The sequence below is a fragment of the Athene noctua genome, chromosome 1 (assembly GCF_965140245.1).
Source record: "Athene noctua chromosome 1, bAthNoc1.hap1.1, whole genome shotgun sequence".
NCBI lineage: Eukaryota > Metazoa > Chordata > Aves > Strigiformes > Strigidae > Athene > Athene noctua.
This window is the reverse complement of record NC_134037.1, coordinates 142,957,086-142,983,182: the sequence shown is the minus strand read 5'-3', so window position 1 is coordinate 142,983,182 and position 26,097 is coordinate 142,957,086. Positions and strand designations below refer to the sequence as shown.

The following is a 26,097-nucleotide window of genomic DNA, read 5'->3' as shown; positions in this document are numbered from 1 at the left end:
GCGGCGGCAGTCTAAGATGGCGGAGGAGGCCGCGGGCGGCGGCGGGAGCCGGCGCGGGGCGGCGGCGGGACAGCGGGAGCGGGACGAGGAGGGGCTGGCGGCGGAGCGGGGCCCGGGCGCGGCCTATCACATGTTCGTGCTGATGGAGGAGCTGCTGGACAAGCTGAAGCTGTTGAGCTACGAGGAGGAGGCGCTGCGGCGCCACAACATGCGGCCGCTCTCCAGGTGCCTCTCGCCCGCCCCGCTGGGCGGCTGGCGACGGCGCCCGGGGCCGCGGAAGGCCCCGGGGAGGGCGGTGGCGGCTTCGCCCGTTACGCGTTCGCTTGGCTGAGGGCAGGGGGTGGCGCCGCGTTGGTAGGAAGCTCCCCGCGTGAGCGGCCGCGGGTGCGGCGAGGGGCGCCGGGGCTGCACGGCGGGTGTGCGCTGCTGGGCGCGAAGCCGGAGAGCTGGCGGGAGGACATCCCCGCGGGCGGGTACGCCGCTGTGGTCCGGGGGTCGGGCGAGAAGGCCGGCTTCCGGCTGGCAAGGTGTCTGCGTCGAGTGAAAAACAGTCCCTTCGCGGCTCCCCCGGTGGTTTTGGCGGTTTCAAAACGAGAAGTGCCTCTAAAGGCCGAGATGTGATAAGTAAGGAGTCACTTGACCTTCCCTGCCCCCAGTAGGTAACTCGAGTTTGAATATTTGCCAGTCAATCCGTGCAAAAAACAATTCTACCCTAAATGAATTTCTTGGATTCAGAGTAACTCTTTGCGGGGTATTTGAAGGGAGTTTGGACCCATTGTTTTTAAGTCTGTTTTTTCAACTCTAATACATACTTGTTTCACATGTAACAAATTATTATATTTTTAAATTATGGTGGGAGACTAAACGTGAGAAACACGACCAGTATATACTCCCAACATCCACCTGCCCAAATAACTCTCAAATCAATCCATCAGTTTCAACCAGGCTCCACAGCAGCATGTCACACAGTTAAGCTTTCTGTAATTAACAGTTAGACAGGGGGGGCAAAACATAGTCCAAAACAGAGAACAAATTATCCTCATGTTGGGAAGGAGGCTCAAATATGAGCTTCATGGCTGCAAGCTGTTTTTATCCAGCTGTCTGACCATCAGTATACTTAGAGCAAGGAAGCAAACCTTTGTCCACCTTAGCGAGCAGCTAAGACATGGTAAGGGGAAGAGTTTGGTTCCGAGTCTATAGCATGTACACGGTTTATATTTGGGGGGGACTAACTGTGGTCTGATTTTATGGACTGAATTCTCATTAGGACCACATCTTTTAATTTAGTGTGATCCAAAATAGATCCACTTTGCGTACCTTGCTCTTTAAAGTGACCCAAAGCACTCTACATAAGGATGGATGGAATGATCATTTCAAAAATATGCTCCTGACCTGACTTACACACTGGTTTAGGTATGCCAGCCTTTTGCCACTCTTGAGGAATATGGGAAGGGAAAGAGGTTGGGGAACTCTGGAGTAAAAGGAGCTGGATGTATTGCTGTTGACAAGAGTATTGGGGGGCATTCAGAAGACAACGGGAAATGAGGTTACTGTGGTATAGCATGGATGAGTATGATATGGAGAAAGAGGACACGTCTGTTTAGGTAATGAGGCTTCAGTAAATTTGTTCTTCCCTCCTCAAGAAAGTGCCATTCAAGTCTTCATGCAGTCACTTGATGCAAAATTTGTTTATTTATTTATTTAAGTTTAAAGAGGCATAATCATATGCCCAAATACAGATACCTTTCTTGGTGCTATTTGTCTAAACTCCCTTTAATGCAGAGCAATATGCACTTTTAAAGCATTTTATAATGTGTTCTAAAGTAGATGAATGGTGAGACAAATCGATCCTGGCTTCCAATATCATGGGTAAAGGTATAAAAGCTTTAGCAATGGATCTTTTTTTGTTTGTTTTTGAAGTGGGCTGTTTGCTGTGTGATGTTGACAGTAGTTATTAATGACTTTTGCTAATCTAGTCAGAGGATGTTTTTCGAATTTAAATTTTGTCTTGCACTGTAAATCACTTGCCCTGTGAAAAATGTCTGAGATGTAGCAAAATCTTAGGATGTTTATGGTCAGTTATTGACAATTGTGGATCTTTGACTTTTGATTCTTTTGAGCTTTTAGGTATTTTATGGAATACAAGGGACATTTGAATGAATCAATTGCATAGGCTCTTAATTAGTCAGTGGTGGTATTTTATAAAGTGATGGAATGGATTCTGCATCCCTAAAATTAAATGGGAACAGAATTGAGCTCATCATGATTTGAAACTGCTCAGGTAAATAAGAGGAGGAACTTGGGTTTATGTGGAAAGGTTGATTTGGTGGTGTTTAACTGAAGCTGTATAATCCTGTTGGCAGGAGAGAGGAGTACCCAGTTTCCATTTGATTCCTTGGAAATCTAATGTTAATAGCTTACTCAAAGCAGGAAATGCATGAGCTGCGTGTAGAAAACTTAGTCTACTGCAGTTGTGTGTGAAACTAGACAACTTGAATTTAGTTCAGATGGGTCACTCATTAAGAAAATTAAGGAAACTCCTTTCTGGCCTTGCTGGTTTATAATGCTGTATGAGCTTCAGGACCTCAAAATGTTTACCATTTTCTCCCCTTTTTAAACAGGCACTACTTCGCTCTGCCCACTAATCCTGGTGAGCAGTTCTTTATGTTTTGCACGCTTGCAGCTTGGCTGATCACTAAAGCGGGACATCCCTTTGAGCAGCCACAGGAATACGATGACCCCAATGCAATAATATCAAATGTGCTCTCAGAATTGCGATCGTTTGTAAGTGTTGAACATGCTGTTTTCCCAAGTGTATTTCAAGCATAGGCGTCACTTCAGAAATTACACACTTGCTCTCCTGTCTGATTATGTTCACAAGGACTGGACAGATTTTTCCTATCTATAAGTGTGTACGATGTTAATTAGTTAATTGCAAGTTTATATGGTCTGTACCAACTTGCTAATTTTTTGGCACTATGGAAATGGTCTTACAATGTTATATATGATTCCAATTAGTTTTGTTTCACAATCTGTAAAATGGATTAAATCGGGCTTACTTCATGGCAGTGCCACATATGTTGCTCATTTATGGTAATGATAATGTAAATAATAATTTATAAAGATTTTATCTGGGAAGTTTACACAGTGTTTGTGATCCCACTCCTGCAGAAGTCGGTGGTATAATTCATAGTGAAGGAAATGGTTTAGAATTGTGTTCACGTTTTCTTCATGTTCTTTGTTAAGGAGTAAAAGGTTGCATAAACTGCCAGGAACTATTGTGGGTTTTTTTCTATAAAAAACCCTGAAGATCAGGAAAGTATATTGACTTACAGGAAGTATGATCTTATGGGAGATCATACTTCTGATAAGATCATCTGTGGCACAGCTGTGAATGGCAATAAGAACACTATTCTCCAAAGGAGTTAAACCATAACAAATTAAGATGTTTATTCTGCAGGATAACATTAAATATACATAAAATATTTTATAAATAAAATCTGGAACAAACAAGGCAATGTTAAAAAGCTGGTCATTAAATCTCAGTACCTGAGTTTCTCCGTAGCTGTTCTTACCTTGCCAGCATGTCACTTGTGTGCTTGACCATCTGGCTTCCTTGCAGCTTCTGATTCTTCTGTGCCCTATAAGTATCCTCTTATGAGGTGCTTTTAAGTTCTACACTGCATCTATTCCTTGGGTCTTCCCTTCTGTTGCCTGATTGGAGGAAGGGGGAGAATATGAATTAACGTTAGTAAAATCTCCATACACAGTGGGCACTTTGGTTTTAGTGTAAAAAATCTTGTCACCTCCATGAGAGGAAACTGGAATTGATGAGTAGTCATTAGTAAACAGCATATCTCTCTATTTTAGGGAAGGCCTGTGGATTTTCCTCCCTCAAAATTAAAGGCAGGTTATGGAGAGCAAGTGTGTTATGTTCTTGATTGTTTAGCTGAAGAAGCCTTGAAATACACTGACTTTAGCTGGAAAAGGTATAGTATACTTCTAAGCATCCTTCTTTATGCATTGTTTTCCAGCAAACAAATGTAAGTTGCAATTGTAAAGACCAACCATAGTACTGACTGAAAATGTGTTACTTGATGTTTCACAAGATGCAAAATTCAACTAGGCTTGAAGCAGTGGGACCAATTAATTCCTAATGCAATTTCACACAATTTAGTCTGTTACCAGTAAGGATGAATTTGGACCATTATGACTATGACTGGTGACCTTTTTTTTTTGGTCATTTTCCTATGCATAACTGTTAATCTGACAGTTGAGTTGAAACATTTAATGTCCTTTTAAAGCCTATTAATCAATAGCTAAATTATTGACCTCTTCAGTTGGAGGTGTGCACAGTATGTGATCATGCTGCAAATAGGCTCCAGTATTTTGAGTATTTAATCCAAAGGAAATTTTAGGAGAAATTAAATGACAGATAATTTCAAGTATATGAACATTACTTAAAAAGTGTTCTTTATTCCTTCCTTCTGATGGTTTTTGAAATGGATATAGCAAAGTAATTTCTACCTTGGAAATATTTTACCGTTACTTCTGTTTAGTACATAAATTCCACTGTAAGCTGAAAGTAAGTCTCTGGTGACTTGCACTTGAATTTTAAGAGGGTTAGACCAAAAGAGAAAACAAATCCAAATTTACTCCCCAGATGTACTGTACTTCTTGGCATAATAAGTAATCCTTGCTTTTAAGACAGTCCAAGGTACACAAAGACTTTTATGGCTGAGTGTTAATTTTATTTGTTTAAATGTGTGAGACACTAATTGCTGTCCAGTCATGTTCCACATCATCCATACTTCTAATGAAATGCTTTGCTTTGCTTAGGAGCAATTTACAGAAAGACTTCGATTTACTATGTTTAAAAGCTCTTTGAACTAATTTCAGGCCAGCATATCCAACAGAAGAGCTAGAAGAAGAAGAAATAACAGAAGATGATGCAGAATTAACACTTAATAAACTGGAAGAGGATGTTGCGGTAGGTTCACCTGACTTGTTTTGATTATATTAGTATTGGCCAGCTATGAGGAAATTTTCACTCACTGCTCATTTTGTTTGGCTTTGTTTTAGAAGTCTTTTCGGTTAGCTGTTCAGTTGCCCTTTTTTCCTGCATCTCTGAACAGGTTTAACCCCTGCCGGAATCAGAGAGCACGTTGCCGTTGTCCCTCCCACACCCGCGGCCGGTCGGGCTGGAACTTAGGCACAGACCCGCGCTAAAGTAACAAGGAATTTAATACAACAGAGTGATAGAACAATCTGAACAACAACAGTAGCAATGATAATAACAATAAACAGCAATAACAGTGAACAAGATAAAAGATATACAGAGGAATACCAATAACTGGTTTACGGACAAAGGATTCCCGCCACCGAGCCGCCAAGGAGCAAGGTGAAAAAGGTTCCGCCCCTGGACCTGACGCCAGCATGGTATGAATAACCCGGCTGGAGATCCCTTCCCCCTCTCTCTCTGTTGGGGAAGCTTAACTCTATCCTAGCTGAACCAGGACATAATCCACCTCTTTATTCTATACCATCTGCGTCATGTCCAGCTGCCATTTAGCAGTTAATAATAGCAAAGTAATAATTTACACAGACACAGCATAATTTCATGGCATGTTCTCACCCAGAATCAAGTCCCCCTGTGGTACGCATCGGACCTCTCCATTGTCCTGCATCACCCACCATGTGCACTCAGGTCCTTGGGCAAAAGCAGTCCCGTGGATGGGTTTGCCTTTACCTTTGCCTGGCGCAGGACTAAACCAGACCATTTTTCCCAATATATTCCTCATGCGCACCACAGGGACTTTATCCCCATCTACAGCACGTGGAGGTTTCGACTGAGCCGGGCCAGCTCGACTGGCAGACCCTCTTGTGTTGACTAGCCAGGTGGCCTTTGCTAGATGCATGTCCCAGTCTTTGAAGGTCCCACCTCCCAGTGCTTTCAATGTGGTTTTTAACAGTCCATTGTAGCGCTCGATCTTCCCAGAGGCTGGTGCGTGGTAGGGGATATGGTAGACCCACTCGGTGCCGTGTTCTTCTGCCCAGGCACTTATGAGGTTGTTACGGAAGTGGGTCCCGTTGTCTGACTCAATTCTCTCTGGGGTGCCGTGTCGCCACAGGACTTGGGTTTCAAGGCCCAGGATGGTGTTTTGGGCGGTGGCGTGGGGTGCTGGGTAAGTTTCCAACCATCCAGTGGTTACTTCCACCATTGTGAGCACGTGGCGCTTCCTGTGGCGGGTCTGTGGCAGTGTGATGTAGTTGATCTGCCAGGCCTCTCCATATCTATATTTCAGCCATCGCTCTCCATTTCGCTGGGGCTTCACCCGCTTGGCATGTTTGATTGTGGCACACGTCTCACATCTGTGGATGATCTCTGCAATGGTGTCAGTGGTGAGGTCCACCCCTCGATCTCGAGCCCACCTGTATGTTGCATCTCTACCTTGGTGGCCTGAGGTCTCATGGGCTATGAACAGTTCACCTTTGCGCTGCCAGTCCAAGTCCACCTGAGCCACTCTAATCTGAGCAGCTTGGTCTGCCTGCTGGTTGTGTCGATGTTCATCAGTGGCCCGACTCTTGGGTACATGGGCATCCACATGGCGCACCTTCACAGCGAGGTTTTCCACACAGGCTGCAATGTCCTGCCATGATTCAGCAGCCCAGACGGTTTTACCCTTATGTTGCCAGTTGTTCTGCTTCCATTGCTGCAGCCATTTCCACAGCGTATTCGCCACTGCCCACGAGTCGGTGTAGAGGTAGAGCCTCGGCCACTTTTCCCGCTCAGCAATATACAAAGCCAGCTGAACGGCTTTCACCTCTGCAAATTGGCTGGATTCACCCTGTCCCTCAGCAGCTTCATTGACCCGTCGTGTGGGACTCCACACAGCAGCCTTCCACCGTCGATGTTTTCCCACAATGCAACAAGACCCATCAGTGAACAGGGCATATCGCTTCTCCTCATCCGGCAGCTCATTATATGGTGGGGCCTCCTTAGCACGTGTCACCTCCTGTTCTGGTGACATCCCGGAATCTTTGCTCTCTGGCCAGTTCGTGATCGCCTCTAGTATCCCTGAGCGGCTGGGGTTCCCTATTCAAGCCCGTTGTGTTATCAGTGCGACCCATTTACTCCACGTGGCATCGGTTGCATGATGCATGGAGGAGGCCTTTCCTTTGAACATCCACCCCAGCACCGGCAGTCGGGGTGCCAGGAGGAGCTGTGTTTCAGTGCCGACCACTTCTGAGGCAGCCCAAACTCCTTCGTACGCTGCCAGTATCTCCTTCTCAGTTGGTGTATAATTAGCTTCAGAGCCTTTGTATCCCCGGCTCCAAAAGCCTAGAGGTCGGCCTCGGGTCTCCCCAGGTGCTCTCTGCCAGAGGCTCCAGGTAGGGCCATTCTCCCCGGCTGCGGTGTAGAGCATGTCCATAACCTCCTGCCCTTCCTGGACTGGCCTGAGGGCTCCTGCTTGGGCAATCTCCTGTTTAATCTGTTCAAAGGATTGTTGTTGCTCAGGGCCCCATTCAAAATCGTTCTTCTTGCGGGTTACATGGTAGAGAGGGCTCACAATCAGGCTGTAGTTTGGGATTTGCATCCTCCAGAACCCCACAGCGCCCAGGAAAGACTGAGTCTCCTTTTTAGAGGTTGGTGGGGCCATGGCTGTTATCTTGTTTATCACCTCCATTGGGATGTGGTGACGTCCATCTTGCCATTTTATTCCTAGGAATTGAATTTCCCTTGCAGGCCCTTTAAATTTCTTTTGCTTAATGGCAAAGCCGGCCTTCAGGAGGATCTCAATGATTTTCTTCCCTTTCTCAAAGACTTCCTCGGCTGTGTTCCCCCACACAATGATGTCATCCATATACTGCAGGTGTTCTGGAGCCCCACCTTTCTCCAGTGCAGTATGGACCAGTCCATGGCGAATGGTGGAGCTGTGGTTCCACCCCTGGGGCAATCGATTCCAGGTGTACTGGATGCCTCTCCAAGTGAACGCAAACTGTGGCCTGCACTCTGGCGCTATCGGAATGGAGAAGAACTCATTAGCAATGTCAGTCGTGGCGTACCACTTGGCTGCCTTCGACTCCAGTTCATACTGGAGATCTATCATGTCCAGCACTGCAGCACTCATTGCTGGCGTAGCTTCATTCAGGCCACGGTAGTCCACAGTTAGCCTCCGTTCGCCATTAGGCTTTCTCACTGGCCATATAGGGCTGTTGAAGGGTGAGTGAGTTTTGCTGATCACCTTCTGGCTTTCTAGTTGACGGATCAGCTGATGGATGGGGACCAGGGAGTCTCAGTTGGTGCAGTACTGCTGCCGGTGCACATTCTGGTAGCAATTGGCACTCACTGCTCCTCAACCTTAAGCTGCCCCAGCACTGAGGGATCCTCTGAGAGGCCGGGTAGGGTGGACAGCTGTTCAACCTCCTCCAGGGCAGCTACACCAAAAGCCCACCAGTACCCTTTTGGGTCTTTGAAGTACCCTCTCCTGAGATAGTCTATGCCCAGGATGCACGGGGCATCTGGGCCAGTCACAATGGGGTGCTTGTGCCAGTCCTTCCCAGTCAGGCTCACTTCAGCTTCCAATAGGGTCAGCTGCTGGGATCCCCCTGTCACTCCAGAGATGCAAATGGATTCAACCCCACTGTAGCTCGATGGCATCAGGGTGCACTGTGCACCAGTGTCCATCAAAGCCTTGTACTCTTGTGGGTCTGATGTGCCAGGCCATCGGATCCACACTGTCCAGTAAATCTGATTATCCCTTTCTTCCACCTGGCTGGAGGCAGGGCCCCTCTAATCCTGCTCACCATCACTCACTTCTTGCAAGAATGATTTACTGGTCCCCTCAAGAGGGTCAGACATAACATTCACCATTCTGTTCTGCCTGGGGGATTTCTGACTGGACACTGGAGCTGCGCTCCTCTTGGAGGACTCCCCTTTTGTGATGGTCTTCCCTTTCAGCTGCTCTACTCGTGCAGCTAGGGCGGCAGTGGTCTGTCCATCCCACCTCCTCATGTTTTCTCCATGGTCGCAGAGGAAAAACCACAGGGTGCCTCGTGGTGTGTACCTTCTGCTGCCTTTCTCTTGGGTGGGGAAACGTTTACTTCTAATGGCTGAGACATCAGCCCGTGCAGATGGAATGTAGGACATGTCCTTTTCCATTTTCTGGACCCTCTGAGACAGTTCCTCCACAGCTGAGACCCAGGAATGTTGGGATGAAGGGAGATTTCCCTCATATTGCCGGAGCTTGCCAACCACTCCATCCACTGTTAGAGTGTGGGTGTCTGTCCATCAGGACACTATTGCCAGTGCTTTCGAGTGTGCTTCTGGTGCATTCTTCAGGAACTTTCGCCACATCAGGTGTGTGCAGGGGGCCTGATCTGGGTCCATGAGTGACTGCTCATCATTCAGATCACCATAGATCATCTCAAACACAGCCAGTTCCCTGAGGTTCTGAATGCCTGTCTCAATGCTGGTCCATTTGCTTAGCTGACATAGGATATCATCCTTGTAGGGGTACCTCTCCCTTACACTGAGCAGGAGTTGCTTCCAGAGGCTGAGGGTTTGAGTCTGTTTCCCTATTTGCCTATCAATGCCAGCATCCTTGGCCAAAGATCCCAGCTGCCTGCCCTCTCTCCCCTCCATCTCAAAAGCACTGGCTCCATTGTCCCAGCATCAGAGCAGCAAGGTGCAAATCTGCTCGCCTCCCAGGCGGCCGAAATCTCTTCGCATATCTTGCAGCTCAGTCGGGGACAGAGATCGGACAGTCACCTCTGGTCCTTCCTCCTGTTCCCCTGATGGGCCTGGCTCATCCTCATCCCTCACTCTGCGAACAGACTTTCTGGTATACTTTGTTTTCTGTATTGGGGCGACTGACACTGGCACTGCCTGGCTCTCTGGCTCAGTCTGTGTGCTGGTGGAGGTGACTGAGACTGGCTCTGCTTGTGCCCCCGGTTCAGATATTGTTTGTGTGGCCTTTTCCTCCCTTTGAGGGCAGCGGGTGGTATTAAAGAGGACACGGTATGCATGGGCAAGTCCCCAACACATTGCAGCAATTTGTGTCTCCTGGGTTTTGCCAGTTTGGTAACACACCCTTTCTAAGCACTCCATCAACTTCTCAGGGCTCTGCATTTGCTCAGGAGTGAAGTTCCAAAGCATTGGGGGTGCCCACTGACTCGGGCCTTTGCCCATCTTTTCCCACACCCCTTGCCACTCACTATTATCTGACCTCGGGGCAGGTTTCCGGGCACTGCTATTGTTAGAGAAGTGCCGCATGGCCCAAAACAAGATCTGGCAGGCATTCAGAAGGCATAGTGCCACAATCACACTGGCCTGCAGGCTCCAAGGATAATTGAAACTCCCCAAACCTGAGAGGATCTCTTCCCCTGGCTCACCCGCAACAGGGGTGGTACCCCTAACAAAAGCCCAAACGGCAAACAGGTACCGGCCCACCCCCACGCACAGCGATAGAAAGGCATTATAAGCAGTCAATAGCCAGTATAACAACATAAGACCCTTTGCACATCTTCCACTGATAACAAACACCACCACTGGGATTATACACTGGATATAAGGGTTAATCCAGCCCCACCGCGCAAGCAAATGGGCCAGCATTGCAAACATTTTCTCATCAAATAAACACGAATACAAACAGAAAGATTACCCCCAACAGATTGCTCTATCACACTCTGGTCAGGGTCTGCCCCACATTGGGCGCCAATTTTTAATGTGCAGGTTTAACCCCTGCCGGAATCGGAGAGCACGTTGCCGTTGTCCCTCCCACACCCGCGGCCGGTCGGGCTGGAACTTAGGCACAGACCCGCGCTAAAGTAACAAGGAATTTAATACAACAGAGTGATAGAACAATCTGAACAACAACAGTAGCAATGATAATAACAATAAACAGCAATAACAGTGAACAAGATAAAAGATATACAGAGGAATACCAATAGCTGGTTTACGGACAAAGGATTCCCGCCACCGAGCCGCCAAGGAGCGAGGTGAAAAAGGTTCCGCCCCTGGACCTGACACCAGCATGGTATGAATAACCCGGCTGGAGATCCCTTCCCCCTCTCTCTCTGTTGGGGAAGCTTAACCCTATCCTAGCTGAACCAGGACAATCTCCATTCCTGCCTAGTCAGCTTCCCTGTCGAGTTTTTTGTTTCCTTTCAGATAAGGTCTTTAACTCTTCGGGACAGAGCATATAGAGCATATGTTCATATGTGCACTTATAGTTAATGTAAAGTGAAGAGGAATCTGACATTGCACAGATTCAGGATTGTTTGTTTTCTACTGATACAAGCTGTTGATCTTAAATGAAACTTCAATCTCTGTTTACAGAATTGGGTAGTATTTGGTTAAAATCTGCCCAGCACTTAATTAATAGAGTGCTCACTCAGATTTCACTGCAAATAGGAAACAGTAATTTTGGTACTTAGTTGGTCTGAAGATTTGGGAACAGAGTAGATGGAAAAGAACAAATGGAAACAAATTATTTGTTTAAAGACACCAACAAAGGCCTAAGTAAAGTTGTAGAATTGCTTCTCTAGACAAAGGTCATGGCAGCTCATTGCTGTATAGTCCATGAAGGGAATGCCCATCATCTGACTGCAGAGTAAGGCTTTCTGTGTGCTTTGAAATACCTTTTACCAACAACATGGCAATCTTTGAGGATCAACTGTTTTATTTATTTCTGATTTTTAGCTATAACAATTACAGTGAAGTTGTCATGTCTCTGAAACAGTCTATGAAATTCACTTGTAAGTTCAAATATGCTTTTAGGACTTACTGATGGATAGATGTTGAACAGAAGTTGTTTCATGTTGATTGACTTTCTCAGAAGATTCTTTTTATGAGAGTTGGAATCTCACTGTAAACTGGTAGCATAATGGGATCCCAAGACATTGTCATTTTCACAGGCCTCTGTCACTCTCCTCGAAGTGAGTCTTTACTGCTGACTTAAACGAGATTTTTCTGGAGAGGGAAGTTAGCTGAAGACAAAGAGAAAATCACAAAAAGTTAGTTTGTCATCTGATTTCTCCAAAAGCTGTTGATTCTGTGCAAAATAAGTGTAGATCAAAATACTGAAAGCTGTGAGCCTGGAAGTGCTCACTTGCAGCGTCAGTAAATTACTTGAGGAGAAAACAATTTTCTGGAGTGTTAAGGCGCAGCAATACTTGATGGAAAGTGCCACAACTATGCCATTTTTATGTTCACGTTTTTCAAGTGCTTGGGAAAAGTTAAAGGTCATAAAAGTTAGAAATAGAGTGTCAGTAATGTTATCATATGGTTCTGATTTTAGTCCCAATTTATATGCCACAATAGTTGACAGGAATCTAACAGTTTGCTTCTATTCTTCCTCTTCTCACAGTTTTCCTAAGTACTGTGATATTTTTCTCATTTTTATTAGCCAAGAAAAATTCCAAACTTATATTCTTAATTTTCATACAAAATGCAGATACTGTGATGTGGATGTCTGGTTGCATTTTTGTCATCTTTGAAGTCTTCACAGAAAAAGTCTTGAGTAATTCTGAGAAGAATAAGAGACATTCTGTATTGCATGTTTGACCAGACTCAGAAATGTAAGCTGTTGGCTAAAAGCTTTAAATATGAAAACAGTCAGCTGTCTGCTCTTTTCTATGTCTTGTTAAGGTCTAAGCTGTTTAAATTGGGAAGTGGGGAAGAAACAGTTAACTAAAATACAGTTGAAATCCTTCAAAGAACCTCTGGATTCGCTCTCAGGTAGTATCTTAGGCCATGATTTTCGCAACTGACATGTTCTATTAGCTTTTCTGAATTTGTGTGTTAATAAAACCATTGAGCTAGGTTTATACCAAGTGGACAATCACTTTTTAGAGCCCCTAATGTTTCTACAGGGATTAATTATATGCTGATGTAAATTTTTTTCCACAGTCCATTTTTGCTGCCAATATATTGCTATGTCCTGGATGTATTAGCTGTATCCATAATTAAATTTAGCAGTATTTGCAGTAATTAAATGGTAACGATGAGGTTCATTGATTGTTCTGGTTTTGATTTTTCTGAATAAAATTGATGAGGCTGACAGAGACAAGCCTAAGTTCTGTAAATCTTGGAGAACTGGGTAGCCAACAGTAGCCATTGAGGCTGGGTGTGCAAGGAGATCTGCACAGTTTGGATTCTCAGTTCTAATAACTACTCATTGTTATGGTAGAGTTGTAATATGTTCTTATAAGTGCTGCACAAATATGTATTGTCCATTTAACAAAAGACAATCCCAATCTAGTCACGATTAATTCTTGCAAGTATTCAGGGAACTGGGGCCAAACAAGCCAGAAAAAAATAAAGTGGTTCCTGTTAGTTAAAAACTAGGTAAGGTAGAGAAATAAGATCTCAGATTTTCACTGAGTCTTGAAGGGTTCTACACCAAGACCAAGGCAGCTTTCATGATTTGTCTAGAAAGGAGATGGATGATGAAATTTGACTTTGGTGGAAAAGATGGCTATCAGAAGAGCTACAGAAGGACAAGGTGTATAAGTGTGAAATGCATGGGTGATAAAATGGCAGGTGAGAATCAGTATAGATAAATGGAGCATAATGCACAGAAAAAGCATCTTTGACTTTAATTATCCAGTAATGGGCTCTGAGTTGATCATGGTCACTGAGGAATGCAACTTTGAGACTATAATAGAGAATTCTATAAAAACGTCAGCCCAGTGTGTAGTGTCATGGGCAAGAAAACAAATCAATTTGAACCGTATCATTCTGTGCCCTTAAAATGTGTCATCATTCTGCAACTCCAAATATGTAGTACAAACAACAACTTGAAAACTACATTCAGGTCTTGTGGTTTGTTTTTTATTTTGGTTTGGTTTTATTTTTAATGCAAAGCTTTAGGAAGTACAGAAGAAATTACAATTACCATACAACTATTGATAATGGCTCATTTGATGAGAGAGGGCTTAGGTTTTGGGGTTTTTTTCGTTGGTTGGTGTAGTTTTTAAATACTGTGGCACCCTGAGGAAAGTGTGGGGTAGCCTTAATCTCTCGGCTTGTCCCAAATATTGTGTCTCCTCATAAGATTTTAAGTACACACAGGCTCCATGATCAAATTCTCCATGTCTTGTTTTGTTCAGAAATACCCAATTTAATACTCCTTGTCCTGTGCTCCTGCAAAATAAAATTATGGAGAAAGATTGTGCAGTACTTACTGAGGTCTTACTTTGCAACTCTCCTTAAGGAAGAAGAGTCAGACAATGAAGAAAATTTTATTGACCTGAATGTTCTAAAGGCACAAACGTACAGATCGGTAAGTTGTTACCCATCAGTCGTCTCTTGAGACATTTTTACATCTGTACCAGCAATTTATTTCTGTTGGATTTAAGTCTGAAAATCCTTGTATAGTCTAAACTTTTAAAAAAACATTATAACTGAAATGAATCAGTTTATATGAAAAGAAAAATATGCAGACAGTTTCTAAATTGATATCACTACAAGGTTGCTGGAAACATTTGCAAGAAATTTTTGCAGAGACTTTTAGGGAAACGTGGTGTTAGTGTCTTGATTATATTTTAATTCCGCCCCTGCTACTTCTGGAATGTATTATAATTTCCTATTATATACATTTAATTATTTTCAATTTTAAATATGGTGAGAAGATCTATTTATTTTAATTCATAATCTTTATGAATTCAGAGAAAGCCATTAAAGAAATCTGTAGTCTAGATCATTCTGGACTTAAATGGTTTTTTTAATATGAACACTGTAAGCCATTGTAACATGATTTCTAACAGTTTTTACTGTGCATAATGATGGCACTTCCTATATAAACTCTGTGATTTTTACACAGGACATGAATGACACTGCAAAGCAAGAAGAGATTTTACAGTCCACAACAGATGCAGCAGAGTGGAATCTGGAAGTGGAACGTGTGCTTCCACAGCTGAAAGTTACGGTCAGGACTGACAATAAGGTATGCAAAAATGGATTTGCATGTGTACATATGGTGATTAAAGTGTGATTTCAATCGATGTTGTTTACTTTTTTTTGTTTACATTTTACAATTTTTTTCTTTCGTCTTGCCTAGAATTGTGAATAATGGGATCTCCAGTGCTATCTTGTCTGAACCTTTGTCACTTTGACCCTAGAAGTAATAATTTTCAGTAGGTTTTTTTTCCAATATTGTATAAGAATAATTTTTTTGTTACTTACAGGACACCTTATTACAATATGTTTATTACCATACATTTGTGTGGTAGAAAGATAGACAGGTAGAAACTTCTTAAATTGTTAAACGATTCTAATGTATTCACACTTATGAAAAATTATACCCTTAGTTTAGCAGCTATTAAAACTGCTTCCTGGAAGAGAGCTGATGAACTTACCTTTCAGCTGTTCCCTCTGTCAACAACATGAAAGGCTGATTGTATGGAATTCATCTTGCTGAACTTTACATGTCAGTAAAGTAGGTCTGTATCTCTGATCCTAGTCGTCATGTGCTCTCCTTATGTTTAGCAAAAAGAAGTATTTTTGACTGGTTTTACTTACCTGTCCAGATAACTACCTCAAGATGAAATTCATAATTTCTTAGAAATGTATATTTCTCTCCATAATCTATTTCAATGAGTCTAGCAGCTTAGAAGTAGACATCTGTCTTTGACAAGTCCAAACCTAGGACCTATTCCTGGCATTGCCATAAGCATTCTTTCTAGGAGCTTGTATCAGTGTGGTATTGAAATTGCTCATTTGCAGTGACCCAGCTAGTTGGGGTGTTGGAGCAATCTGCAGCAGTGATACAGAATTCAGTGAAAGATAACTGTCTTGCCAAAAATAGGCTAAACTCTCAACTATCTGCTCAATTGCTTGCCTGTCTTGCACTATACTGCATTCTTCTGTGTGAAGAACTGCCTGGTTTGAGCCACCTTTCTGTGATACTCAGCAAGCCCATCTGTTACAAAGAACATGATACTTGATTCTCACAGTAAGAAATCAAAACTTCATGAAGACATACATGGAAAATTAAAGCCACTGTAGGAACTGAGGTTTACTAGCTTCCAGTTTAATGCACGATCTCTTGGCTTTAAGGTATATGTCAAAATGTACATAAAACCAGGATTTTTCTTTTTCTAGCTTCTGTGCTTTCATGCTTTCAGAAATAACTGGAGGGAAGTGTTCACACTTTTTTCGTTCTAGAAGAAAAGTGTCATATTATGTTTCCTAAGCTGTGCATGTAAATGTAGTGCCCAGAGAGGGTTAAAGGTATAATCAATGGCATTAGAAACCAGAACTTTGTAAAGTCCTGGCAGGGGTTGTAGGGGTGTATGTGTGTTTGTGTGTTTGTTGTTGGTTTTATTTAAACTCCAACGTTTGGCAAATTGTGAACAATTGTTACCAGACCAACAAAAGATCTTGAGTCTGCTGCAAACATAAAACCCAACATAAGCACATTTTCTCTACTAGCCTTTGTTTCATTCCAGAAGAGAATAGTGGGCAGCAGCACAGTTGTAGCAGGGGGTGAACCTCATGGGCTGAACAGCTGTTGGAGATGCTCGGCTGTGCAAATGATGAAAATGCCTGTGATTGAAGGGTGGCACATATTTAAGTGTGCAGCTGGTTTAAGCCAGGATTTGGTTTGTCCTTGTACATTATCAGTGACTGTTATCCTCCAGGAGCTCTGGGATTGGGAATTCTTCTTGCTCAGGTGCTGCAGCCCAGACCCATGTGCCTGGGGACCTGCACAGACACACAAAGGACCCAGACATGGCCAGCTACACAACCTGCTGTAAACAAGGCCCTGTCTTCAACAGCACTTGTAGGACTCCCATAAAATATAAGTATAGACAATCCCTTCCTCCTCCTCAGCTAATTAAGATTGATGTTCAGTAGTGAAAGCACACACCCCCTTCTCTCTAGATTCACGAGCGCATGCACATTCATGGATCCCTCAACTATCAGCATAGTCCTGTCTGTCAGATCCCACTGATGAGGGTTAAAGGTTAAAACAGAAAAGTATTTCACAGGACAAGGTCTTGGGAAGAGTTAATGGGCTCAAAGATGTAGAGCCTTGAAAAAAACAAAGAGATAAAAACAGATGAAACCTTGGTCATGTGCTCAGGGATACCATAAAGAATGCCCAAGGTCTGTCCTTCAGATGATTTTAGCTCATTATAATATGAAAACCACACCTCCTGATGAGAAGAAGTCTCCTACTCAGAAAAGACCCCCACCCTTTGAGTTGCTCAGGATAATAAAAAGACACTGTAACTTTAAATTGAGACGAGGTTTGATGATAACCAATGAGGAACAAACTGATAAGAAACTAACCAATGATGATTGTATTAAACATGTCTTTGTGTGGTTTGAAGTTATAAAGATGCCACTTGCCTGTGTGCGGTGTGCTCGCTTTGTGGAATTACTACCTAGCACCCATCTCTGTGCAAGTATGGATTAAACAAGTATCTCAACTGTGTGTTTTCCAGCTCATTGCACACCAGGTAAAAAAACCTCAGATTTTGGGACAACACCCCTGCCTGGATCCTGGGCCCTCTGAACTGTTTCACTGCTCTTCTACTTGCTGGTAGTCCAGCTTGATGCTTGCCAGCAAGCAGATTCACACGCTCATGTGCTTGTCTTAAGGGAAATCTTCATTTGTGGGTCCCCCTCAATACCAGCATATACCTTCTGTGGGCCTCATACCTAGGCCTGGATCTGGGGACTACTACTCGACAGCTAGTTCAGTTTTAAGTCCGCTGTTGAATTTTACACATGGGCAGCAGGTTTAAGGAAGATGCAAACACTTCCCTGTCCCCAAGCCCCTCACTTGCTTTACTCACACTAGTCCTTCCCAGTAGATGGATTTTGGGATACAGGCCAATCTTGCCTTGGTGGCTAAGACCCTCACCTGCTCCTGTGGCTGGCATTGAGACCCCCGCCCTCTGGCTGCAGACACAACAGGCCTGGGACATGCTCAGCCCTGCTCTGATTCCAGTTGCTGGCCCCGTATCCCCTCTCACCAGCAGCTGGCATTTAGTCCTTGCAGCACTCCTACGTGCACGGGATAGAGAGTGAGGTTGCACAGAGGGCTAATTAAAAGAGAATTTATTAAGAAGATAGGACAGACTGCAGTGATCAGGCACAGGGCTTAGACGAGTGGACTGACTGCCAAGTGTTACATGTGACCATCCCCTCTTATACCCTCTGTTCTCCACTTTGTTCCTCCCCCGTCCCCTTTCCCTGCATGTTGCTTCATCTGTCGCATAATTGCACCAACTCTCCTCCCAAATACCCAGACCCCCTAGATTTGCATTCTTGTCAGTTGCAAGGGCCAGGTTTACCTTCTCTGAAGTGATGCTTGCAGTTTCTTGATAGCCCATCAGTTAGTGTGACTGAGGAGCTTTGTTTCTTGTCCTCCTCTCCCTTAGTGTTTGTCTGACAGGTCTGTGTCTCCACAGGTTTTATTTCCTCCCCCTTTTCCTTATCATCCCATTTTAACAAGGTCCTCGATCAGATAATTGTAGCGATACAAACATTCTCACACTCCACATGCCCTTACCCGTTAGTGTAACTGGCCAGATGCATTTCTTGTTATGCCTCTATTATTGTTTGTCGGTCAGTTTTGTGCCCCTTTGTGTTTTGCTTAGCATCTTTTTGACAAGGTCCTTGATCAGATAATCTTACTGAAGGAAATGCTGTCATCTTCCACATATCCTTACAGTACCTATTTTACAAGAAAGTCTTCTACAGTTTGATTTCAAGTGATAAAGATTTATCAACATCACTTTTTTAAAACACCTAGACCAGCATAATGCCAAAAGCTTAAAAATCTTAGAAATACTTTTTAGCATGTTCAGAAACAATACTGGAATAGCAGTAATTCTGCAGTGCTCTACTCTTCTTTGTTTTGAACTCACAGTATCTGCAGCTGTGCTTTGTGTCTGGGAGATATAAAAAGTTTGCACTGATAAAGAAAAAAATTGTGATGGAAGCTTGGGAACTGGAATTGATTTCTAAGTAAAAGATGTCTACCTATCAACACCTTAAAACAGCACCTTTTCTCATCCCCCATCCCTGAGTCCATGTATGTTTCCTATGGCCTAGAAGCTGCAAATAATTTTTCCCCTTCTAATTTTGTCCCACTATCAAAAATATGTTTAGGTATTTCTGCCTCTTTGATTTCCTTCTGTTCTTCTGATAATAGTAAGGGCTAAGTAGAAGGGGAAGATCTGATAGTCTGAAACTGGTTGGGCATTTGAAGGGCTCTTTTTGTCTAAGAATATGCTGAGCTACTGCAGCTATAATCAGTATTTTCAGTATTTGTGCCCAGAGTGGTTTCTAGCAGAAATAGTTCCATGAAGATCTGACTCTAAAAAGCCTAGCTACTATGGTATTTCTGAGGATGTCACTGTTTGTTTATGGATCAGAGTGTCACACGTAATGTTCAGGAGATTTATAAATTGTGTCACTTCAAGCAAGTGCCTCTGGATATGAACATGGCAGTGGCAGAATGATTACATGGTAATAACATAAAAGAGAACTGACCCTGCCTTGTATACCAGCCTTTGTTTAGTAGCCAGAGAAAGATAAAATTTTTACTTACCTATGTTTTGTTTTGTGGCATCTTTTTTAGGATTGGAGGATTCATGTAGATCAAATGCATCAGCATAAGGATGGAATTGAATCTTCTTTGAAAGAAACTAGGGTATGTCTTGTATGTGCAGAATATTTCACTGATCTGTCAGCATCTTTATTTTCTCTTTGATATATATTAAGAATTAAATTGAGGGGTTTCATTTTATTTGTGCTAATGCTGTAAAACTAAAAAGGGAAATTACAATAATAATGATCAGGGACAGTGGGACTGGCAAAATATCTTGTGGGAAAGCGTTGTATATGTGAGTATTAACAGGGATATTAGTGTTCATTAATGTATGCGTTACTGTCAGTACATCCTGACTACAGAGGACAAAATAGACTAATACAGTAATACAACCTGAAAATAAGTGCTGACAAAAACCCCAAAACCACTGTCAAATGCTGACACTGACATTTGTAATTGGGGGGGGGCGGGGGGAGTGGTGGAAGCAGTAAAGCTTGAAATATGTGTTTTGGAGGTGGGCAAGCCAGAACACATTAGTAATAACTTTTTTGTTGACTAAACACAGCATTTCTGTACTATTTTTCTCTCTCACTTGTAGGCTTCCATATCCTTTCTTAATTACAGCACCATTTTAATACTGTGCGCATACTATCTGTATACTGTCAACCCACAGAATATGATTTTCTAGGGTTACCTTGACAAACTCCATAATGAAATCAGCAGAACACTGGAAAAGATCAATAGCAGGGAAAAGTACATCAACAATCAGTTGGAGCACTTGGTTCAAGAGTACCGTTCAGCACAAGCCCTGCTGAGTGAGGTAACGCACTGATCTTTTGTCGTTGCCTTCTCTAGTATTAACTTGCTATTAAGTGAGGGTGAAGGCAAAGAAGACTTGGAGGAGTTATCTGTGAATTCTGCTGTTGGATATAAAGCAGGGGAAATGTTGATTAGCTGTCAAATTATATAGTTTTTAAGCTAAACTAGCAATTTTTATTCAACTATTCTACAGGGGAAAGTAAATGGGTTGTGCCTGAATATTATGTAAATCTGTTGCCAATTTTCAGCAGTTAGTAAATTGCTAGTTCTGCTTTCCCTGTAAAGTTCACACATCTGTGATGAGTGGAAAAACTACAGTCTCAGTCCAGCACTTATCTCATATATTGATTACTTGTGCTAATGTGCACAAAGCACTCTGATTACTTCTTTGCTTCATTTAGTTTTTATGCCAATAGAGTGCTGTTTGAAAAGCTTTTTGATCCCTTAGTTAGTAGGCCTGTATGAGCTGCCATTTGGCTAGCCCTCCTCTTTGTGGGCGTGATGTTAAAATAAGGCTAACAGTATTTGACCTTTGTGCTTTCTTTTTGCCTTACTGTTAAACTTTAAGAAACTTCAAGATGATAATTTACTGTTGATGAAGTATTCTGGGTTTCAAGATTCAATTCTGGCAAATTTCTTTTATGTTTATTTCCTCATGTAAATGATTAGAAGACATACTTCTTATTCTTTATGTATTAGGGCTGTTACAATTTTTAAAACTGCTTTAAATTTTTGAATGAAAGTCATTACAGGGGCTGATGTTTCAAGCCTGTCCTCATACGCATAGTGATGTAAACATCATTGGGACTCTGTGGGAGATTTTCTGGAGTTGGGATGTGTGAGAGAAAGTTTTGGTGTTCTCTCTGAACTATCTGCGTACATCTCTTCAGCTTTGTCATTACAGCAAAAAAAAAAAATGTTTCTTTCCAGGCTAAAGAGAAGTACCAGGAGGGAAGTGGAGGAGTAACTGAAAGGACTAGAATGCTTTCTGAGGTAAAACACATCTTCACATAATTTTTTTTGCTTATTTTAAAACAATCTTCAAACGAGTTGGAATTTAGTGTTTGTAGTTTTTTGAGCCCAGTTCTTTATGATATTTTTCTCCTGTTAAAGATTCATCTCTTTGTTTAGTGGAGGCAATCTAGTCCAGTCCCTAAACTTTAAACCCAGGCTGCTATTGATTTTCAACTTGTGAATTTTGGGCAAACTATTGTGAGCTCTTAATTTCCCCAGTTTGTAAAAGAGAGTGAATGTTCTGTGGTTTAGAATTATTGAGGATTAATCATGTTCATAAATTCTTTGGAAAAAGAAAAGCTTTAGTGAAAATTAACAATTTCAAATTTTCATCTTCCAAGCACTTAAAAGCATTATTTGACTAAACGGTAACTTTTCCATACCAGTCAAATTATCTTAATAACTAAAACTGGTTTTCTGTTGGTTTTTTTTTTTTTTTTCTTTAAATCAGTTCTCTGACAAATTTAAAGAAAAATCCCAAGACTCCTCTGCCTCAACGTGTTGAGTGTTTCTTGGCATTTCATTTAGAATTGCTGCCTATTTCTAAATATTTCAACCCTTTGTCCAATTCAGAAATTGTTTTTTTTAATGACTCTGTTGTTTAGGTTTGAAAAACCCACTTCACTTATTAGACGATAAAGTGTCTGGAATAGTCACATAAAACAGATCACACTATAAGAATGTGCTGGAAATTGTAAAACAAGTTTGAGATGTTTTAGAATAGAATAGAGTAGTTCAGTTGGAAGGGACCTACAACAATCATCTAGTCCAACTGCTGTAGGTAATACAGTAGTTTTAACGAGAGTTTTCTAGCAAAGATTTCTGAGTGTATGGATTCCGCAGAATTAGAGCTTCTTACTATTCCACTCCCAAGGAAGTAAGTTTGAAAAAGGGAGTATCTTATGATCACTTCAGATTTATAATGTGTTTGTGCTCTGTAAGTTATTAACTGGTTAATAACGGTGAATATGTTACTGGTTGGCAGCCTTGAAACCATGTAGATGCAGCAGTGCTTATCTGAGATAAACTGGACACACTGGATGTTACTACTGATCTTGCAAGCATGCAAACAAATCTCAGCCCACTTGGCAATACCAGTGCCACTGTAGGTGTGCAATAAAATGCAGTGATGTTTCTTCTTTGTTACTGAAAAGGCTTATTGAAGCCTTAATGAAGGGCTATTTTTATATCATAGGCAAAAATACTGAATTATTATCTAGACTGTGCCATAGAATCATATATTTGTTTTTTCTTCTTTGCCTACAAAGGCAAACTGGTGGATAGACAGCCAGTGCTAAAGTGCACTTTCATTCTTCATACGTGCATTTTACATACCTGTACCCCTGCCTGCACCAGCAGGCTTGACTGCTGCACCTTTTTTTGCTGCAGTGCTATTTCTTGGGTTTCCACTGTAACCTGCTGAAGTCCTGACACTTCCAGAAGGGCAGCTGACATGGTCATTTGGTGAATCTTGGTCTGCAGGGATACTGCTTCCTATCTTCCACCCATCATTATACGGCAACACTCACACCATTTTTTTTATTGGTTTGGGATGCACAGATTCTCAGTATCACCATGCTGTTTGGCCAACTTGTTACTCTTTTGGCTGTAATTTTTGCATTAATTATTTAAAGTTAAATTAAAATTTTCTTAATGTTTGAAAAAAATTGTTCCTCCCTATAAAACTCAGATTAGTTCATTTTTTTTAACTAATACTGTTACTCAGCAGAATATTTTTTGTTTTATTTTTTTAACTTGACATTCATCTGGTTTAATTAAGAAAAAAACTATCTATTTTAAGATTACAGAAGTACTAGAAAGAGTAAAGCAGGAAACGGAAGAGAGAGGAAGCAGTATGACTGACGGTGGTAAGTATGTTTTTGCCTCAAACCAAACACCTGTTTTCTCAGTGACAGGTACATAATATGTCCTTTATTGAAGAAAAATAAACAAAGACCAGAATGAGTGACTGGTCTAAAATATCAATATTAAAATTTTTAAAAGTGTCTGAGAAAGTCAGGAGTCTAAACGTCTTTGAAAATGTTACCCAAATCTGCAGAAGGTAAAGATTCCAGGATTTCCCCCTTCAGTAAATTATTTGTAAAAATTGAGGGGAAAAAAAAGGGGGTTTATCTCTGCTTTGAATAGTTATCAGCTCACTGGAAGAAATTCACACGTTACAGGTTCAAGCTCTTTTACACTGAAATCGTTACTGGCAGTATCTCTTAGATTCCCTGACTAAGGCTGGCTGGAGTTAGTGAGAAAATGCATTTTGCTGTTTTGATGTTTGGACTTTTTTAATCTTTACCTATTTAAAGTAGTTTGTCTCAGACTCATGATTTGTTTTTTGAGTTTTTTGCTCATAAATGCAATTTGTTGCAAATATATAAGGAGTATGAATGCAGAAATAAATTGATGCATGTTACAGTGGGGCTAAATATGCAGGCTGTATTCATATTTAACTGTAACCATTACAGATAGTTTACTTTAGTAGTCGTGTTACTGTTTAAGGAAATTTTGTGCACCCTTGCTTCACTGTGAAGGAGCTACTAACCTGCTTCGTGACACCTTTTCTGTATGATAGTACAGCCAAGGGTCAGGATGAAATCTAAAGCCCAGAATTATAAGGAGCAATATGATGCATCAGCATCCCTAGGGTGATATTAGTGGGAAGGATTGGGATGTGAGGGATTAGAAACAAAGTATGGGGCACAAAACATTTTAATAGGTTTTCACAGGTAACATGACCTCCTGCTGAAGGTGCCTTCAGTTCTCTACCAAACCCCAAGTCAGGTATCGAGATGAGGCTTTCAGCTGAACAAAACACATCATTGACAAACCTACCTTAATGTTGATGCACATCTTTATGCAGATCTTAGATGTCAAGAAGACAGCAAAATTGTCATCACCTGTTTCTATCTTTAAAGTGCCTTGCATGTTAAAAATGATGCAATCAGTACAATCATGTCTTTAGAGTAGAAATGCCCTTTTGTTCGTTCAACTCTTCAATTTTAAGGAGTGAATTATAAAAAATAATGCTTCTGTGTTAAGTAGCTGACAGAGTTGCACTGTTTGTCTTTGTTTTGAACAGCTCCTCTAGTGAAGATTAAACAGGCCTTAACAAAACTAAAGCAAGAAACCGTTCAGATGGACATACAGATTGGTGTAATGGAACACACGTTACTCCAGTCAGAGCTGAAAGAGAAATCCAATATGACTAGAGATATGCATGCAACAGTCATTCCAGAAGCCACAGTAGATGCCTATTAAAACTTTTTGGAGCTGACTTGGTTTGCCCAAAATAGTTTTCTACCACTTGCTTTTTTGTTAGTTTAGAGGTTTCCTTTTTGTTGGAGGAGGCGGACGTTCTTTTTCCTTGTTTCCTTTTTAACAAGATGCTTGTCATGCACTTTTAAGAAGTAACACGCACTCTTTGGACTGAACATGGAGCCACATTTAGTTTTGTGCTGTAAAGATTTACTGCAGATGCCTTCAAAATATACTAATAAATTCTTATTAATGAACATGTCTCTACTTCATTGGAGAATGTTATATAGTGTGAAAGTCTATGGAATGATACTGACAGCCTGTAATCTTGATATTCTATAGTGCTGAAAGAAAATTGCTTGCAAAGGACTTGAAAGGAGTTTAAAGTGTCTGTTATTGCCATTTACATACATTTAGTTTAAAGTATTTAATTGATGATATTGAAATAATGCAGCATTACCCTTTCTAAAATGCTGGGTCAAAACTGATACCAGCTGCAAGTAAATTGTTGCTTTGAATTGAAGTTTATGAAATAAGCAACAAACTAATGTTTCAATAATAGTGGCACGCTCCTAGGGCAGCCCTGTACAAATTTGTGAAAGGACAACCACCCTATTCCTCACTTTTTTTTTTTTTTTTTTTTTTTTTGGAGTGGTCCTCTAGACGGACCAGTATGGATGTTTTCTGTAATTATTTTTATTTTTAAATTGCCTCTAACAGAAGCAATGATAACAAAATCTATATAAAACCAAAGAATGTGGGAACTACTGTTTGGAAATTACTGTTTTCTAATTTTTTTTCCCATGTGTCATGTTTCAGAGTCACTTTGTATTAGCATTGGGTCAAGTGCTCTTTCATTTATAGTATGTAGTATTGCTCTGTGGACATAACTGGGATTCTTTTTTTCTGTTCTTGTGTCAGAACACCTTGTTTTGATCTCTGTTAAGGAAAAATGTTGCCAAATCTAGTTGTGTAATACAGAACGAGATGAAAAATGTTGGAGGAAGGGGTTGGAAATGTAATGGCAACTGGGAGCTCCCTTTGTCTTAGTAAATGTGTAGGTAGAGAGTGATTCTAGTCATTATTGGTAATGAAGGAGTGTGGAACAAAGAAATACCTTATTAAAGTACTAGTACATCCTTTTGGTTACCGTTGTTCATTAGCCATGGACAATACCAGTACAAGACCAGTGATATTAAAATCCTCCCCTAACTTCTGTAGGCAATTCTATTCATCTTACAATTAATTTCCCTCACTTAAAGGTGAGCAGTATTTTGCAGAATCAGTGGATCAGTTCTGTGTCTGAAAGCCAAGGCACTTGACACAGTCAGTACCGTGAGACAGTTTCTTAACTTTGTTGTGCTTCAGTATTTCATTTGCCAAAAAGAAAAAGCGCTAAACGCATCAGATTTTAATAAGTGAA

The 26,097-nt window shown here is 41.7% G+C and overlaps 1 protein-coding gene across 1 annotated transcript; it reads left to right on the top strand.

Annotated features, from left to right (window-relative positions):
- The first annotated feature begins 10 nt into the window (after positions 1 to 10).
- Positions 11 to 24,931, top strand: IFT57 (intraflagellar transport 57). The gene is made up of 11 exons (XM_074898815.1): positions 11 to 225; positions 2,622 to 2,784; positions 3,871 to 3,989; positions 4,900 to 4,990; positions 14,220 to 14,288; positions 14,829 to 14,951; positions 19,605 to 19,676; positions 20,263 to 20,394; positions 21,324 to 21,386; positions 23,209 to 23,275; positions 24,499 to 24,931. The coding sequence occupies exons 1-11, from the start codon at positions 17 to 19 to the stop codon at positions 24,675 to 24,677; spliced, it is 1,287 nt and encodes a 428-aa protein (XP_074754916.1). The 5' UTR covers positions 11 to 16; the 3' UTR covers positions 24,678 to 24,931.
- Positions 24,932 to 26,097: the final 1,166 nt, after the last annotated feature.

Excerpts from the sequence above, each read along its gene's own strand:
- IFT57 (XM_074898815.1), top strand. The coding sequence starts at position 17 with ATGGCGGAGGAGGCCGCGGGCGGCGGCGGGAGCCGGCGCGGGGCGGCG. Across the intron at positions 14,952-19,604 it reads CGGTCAGGACTGACAATAAG|GATTGGAGGATTCATGTAGA; the intron begins GTATGCAAAAAT and ends CATCTTTTTTAG. Across the intron at positions 19,677-20,262 it reads CTTCTTTGAAAGAAACTAGG|GGTTACCTTGACAAACTCCA; the intron begins GTATGTCTTGTA and ends ATGATTTTCTAG.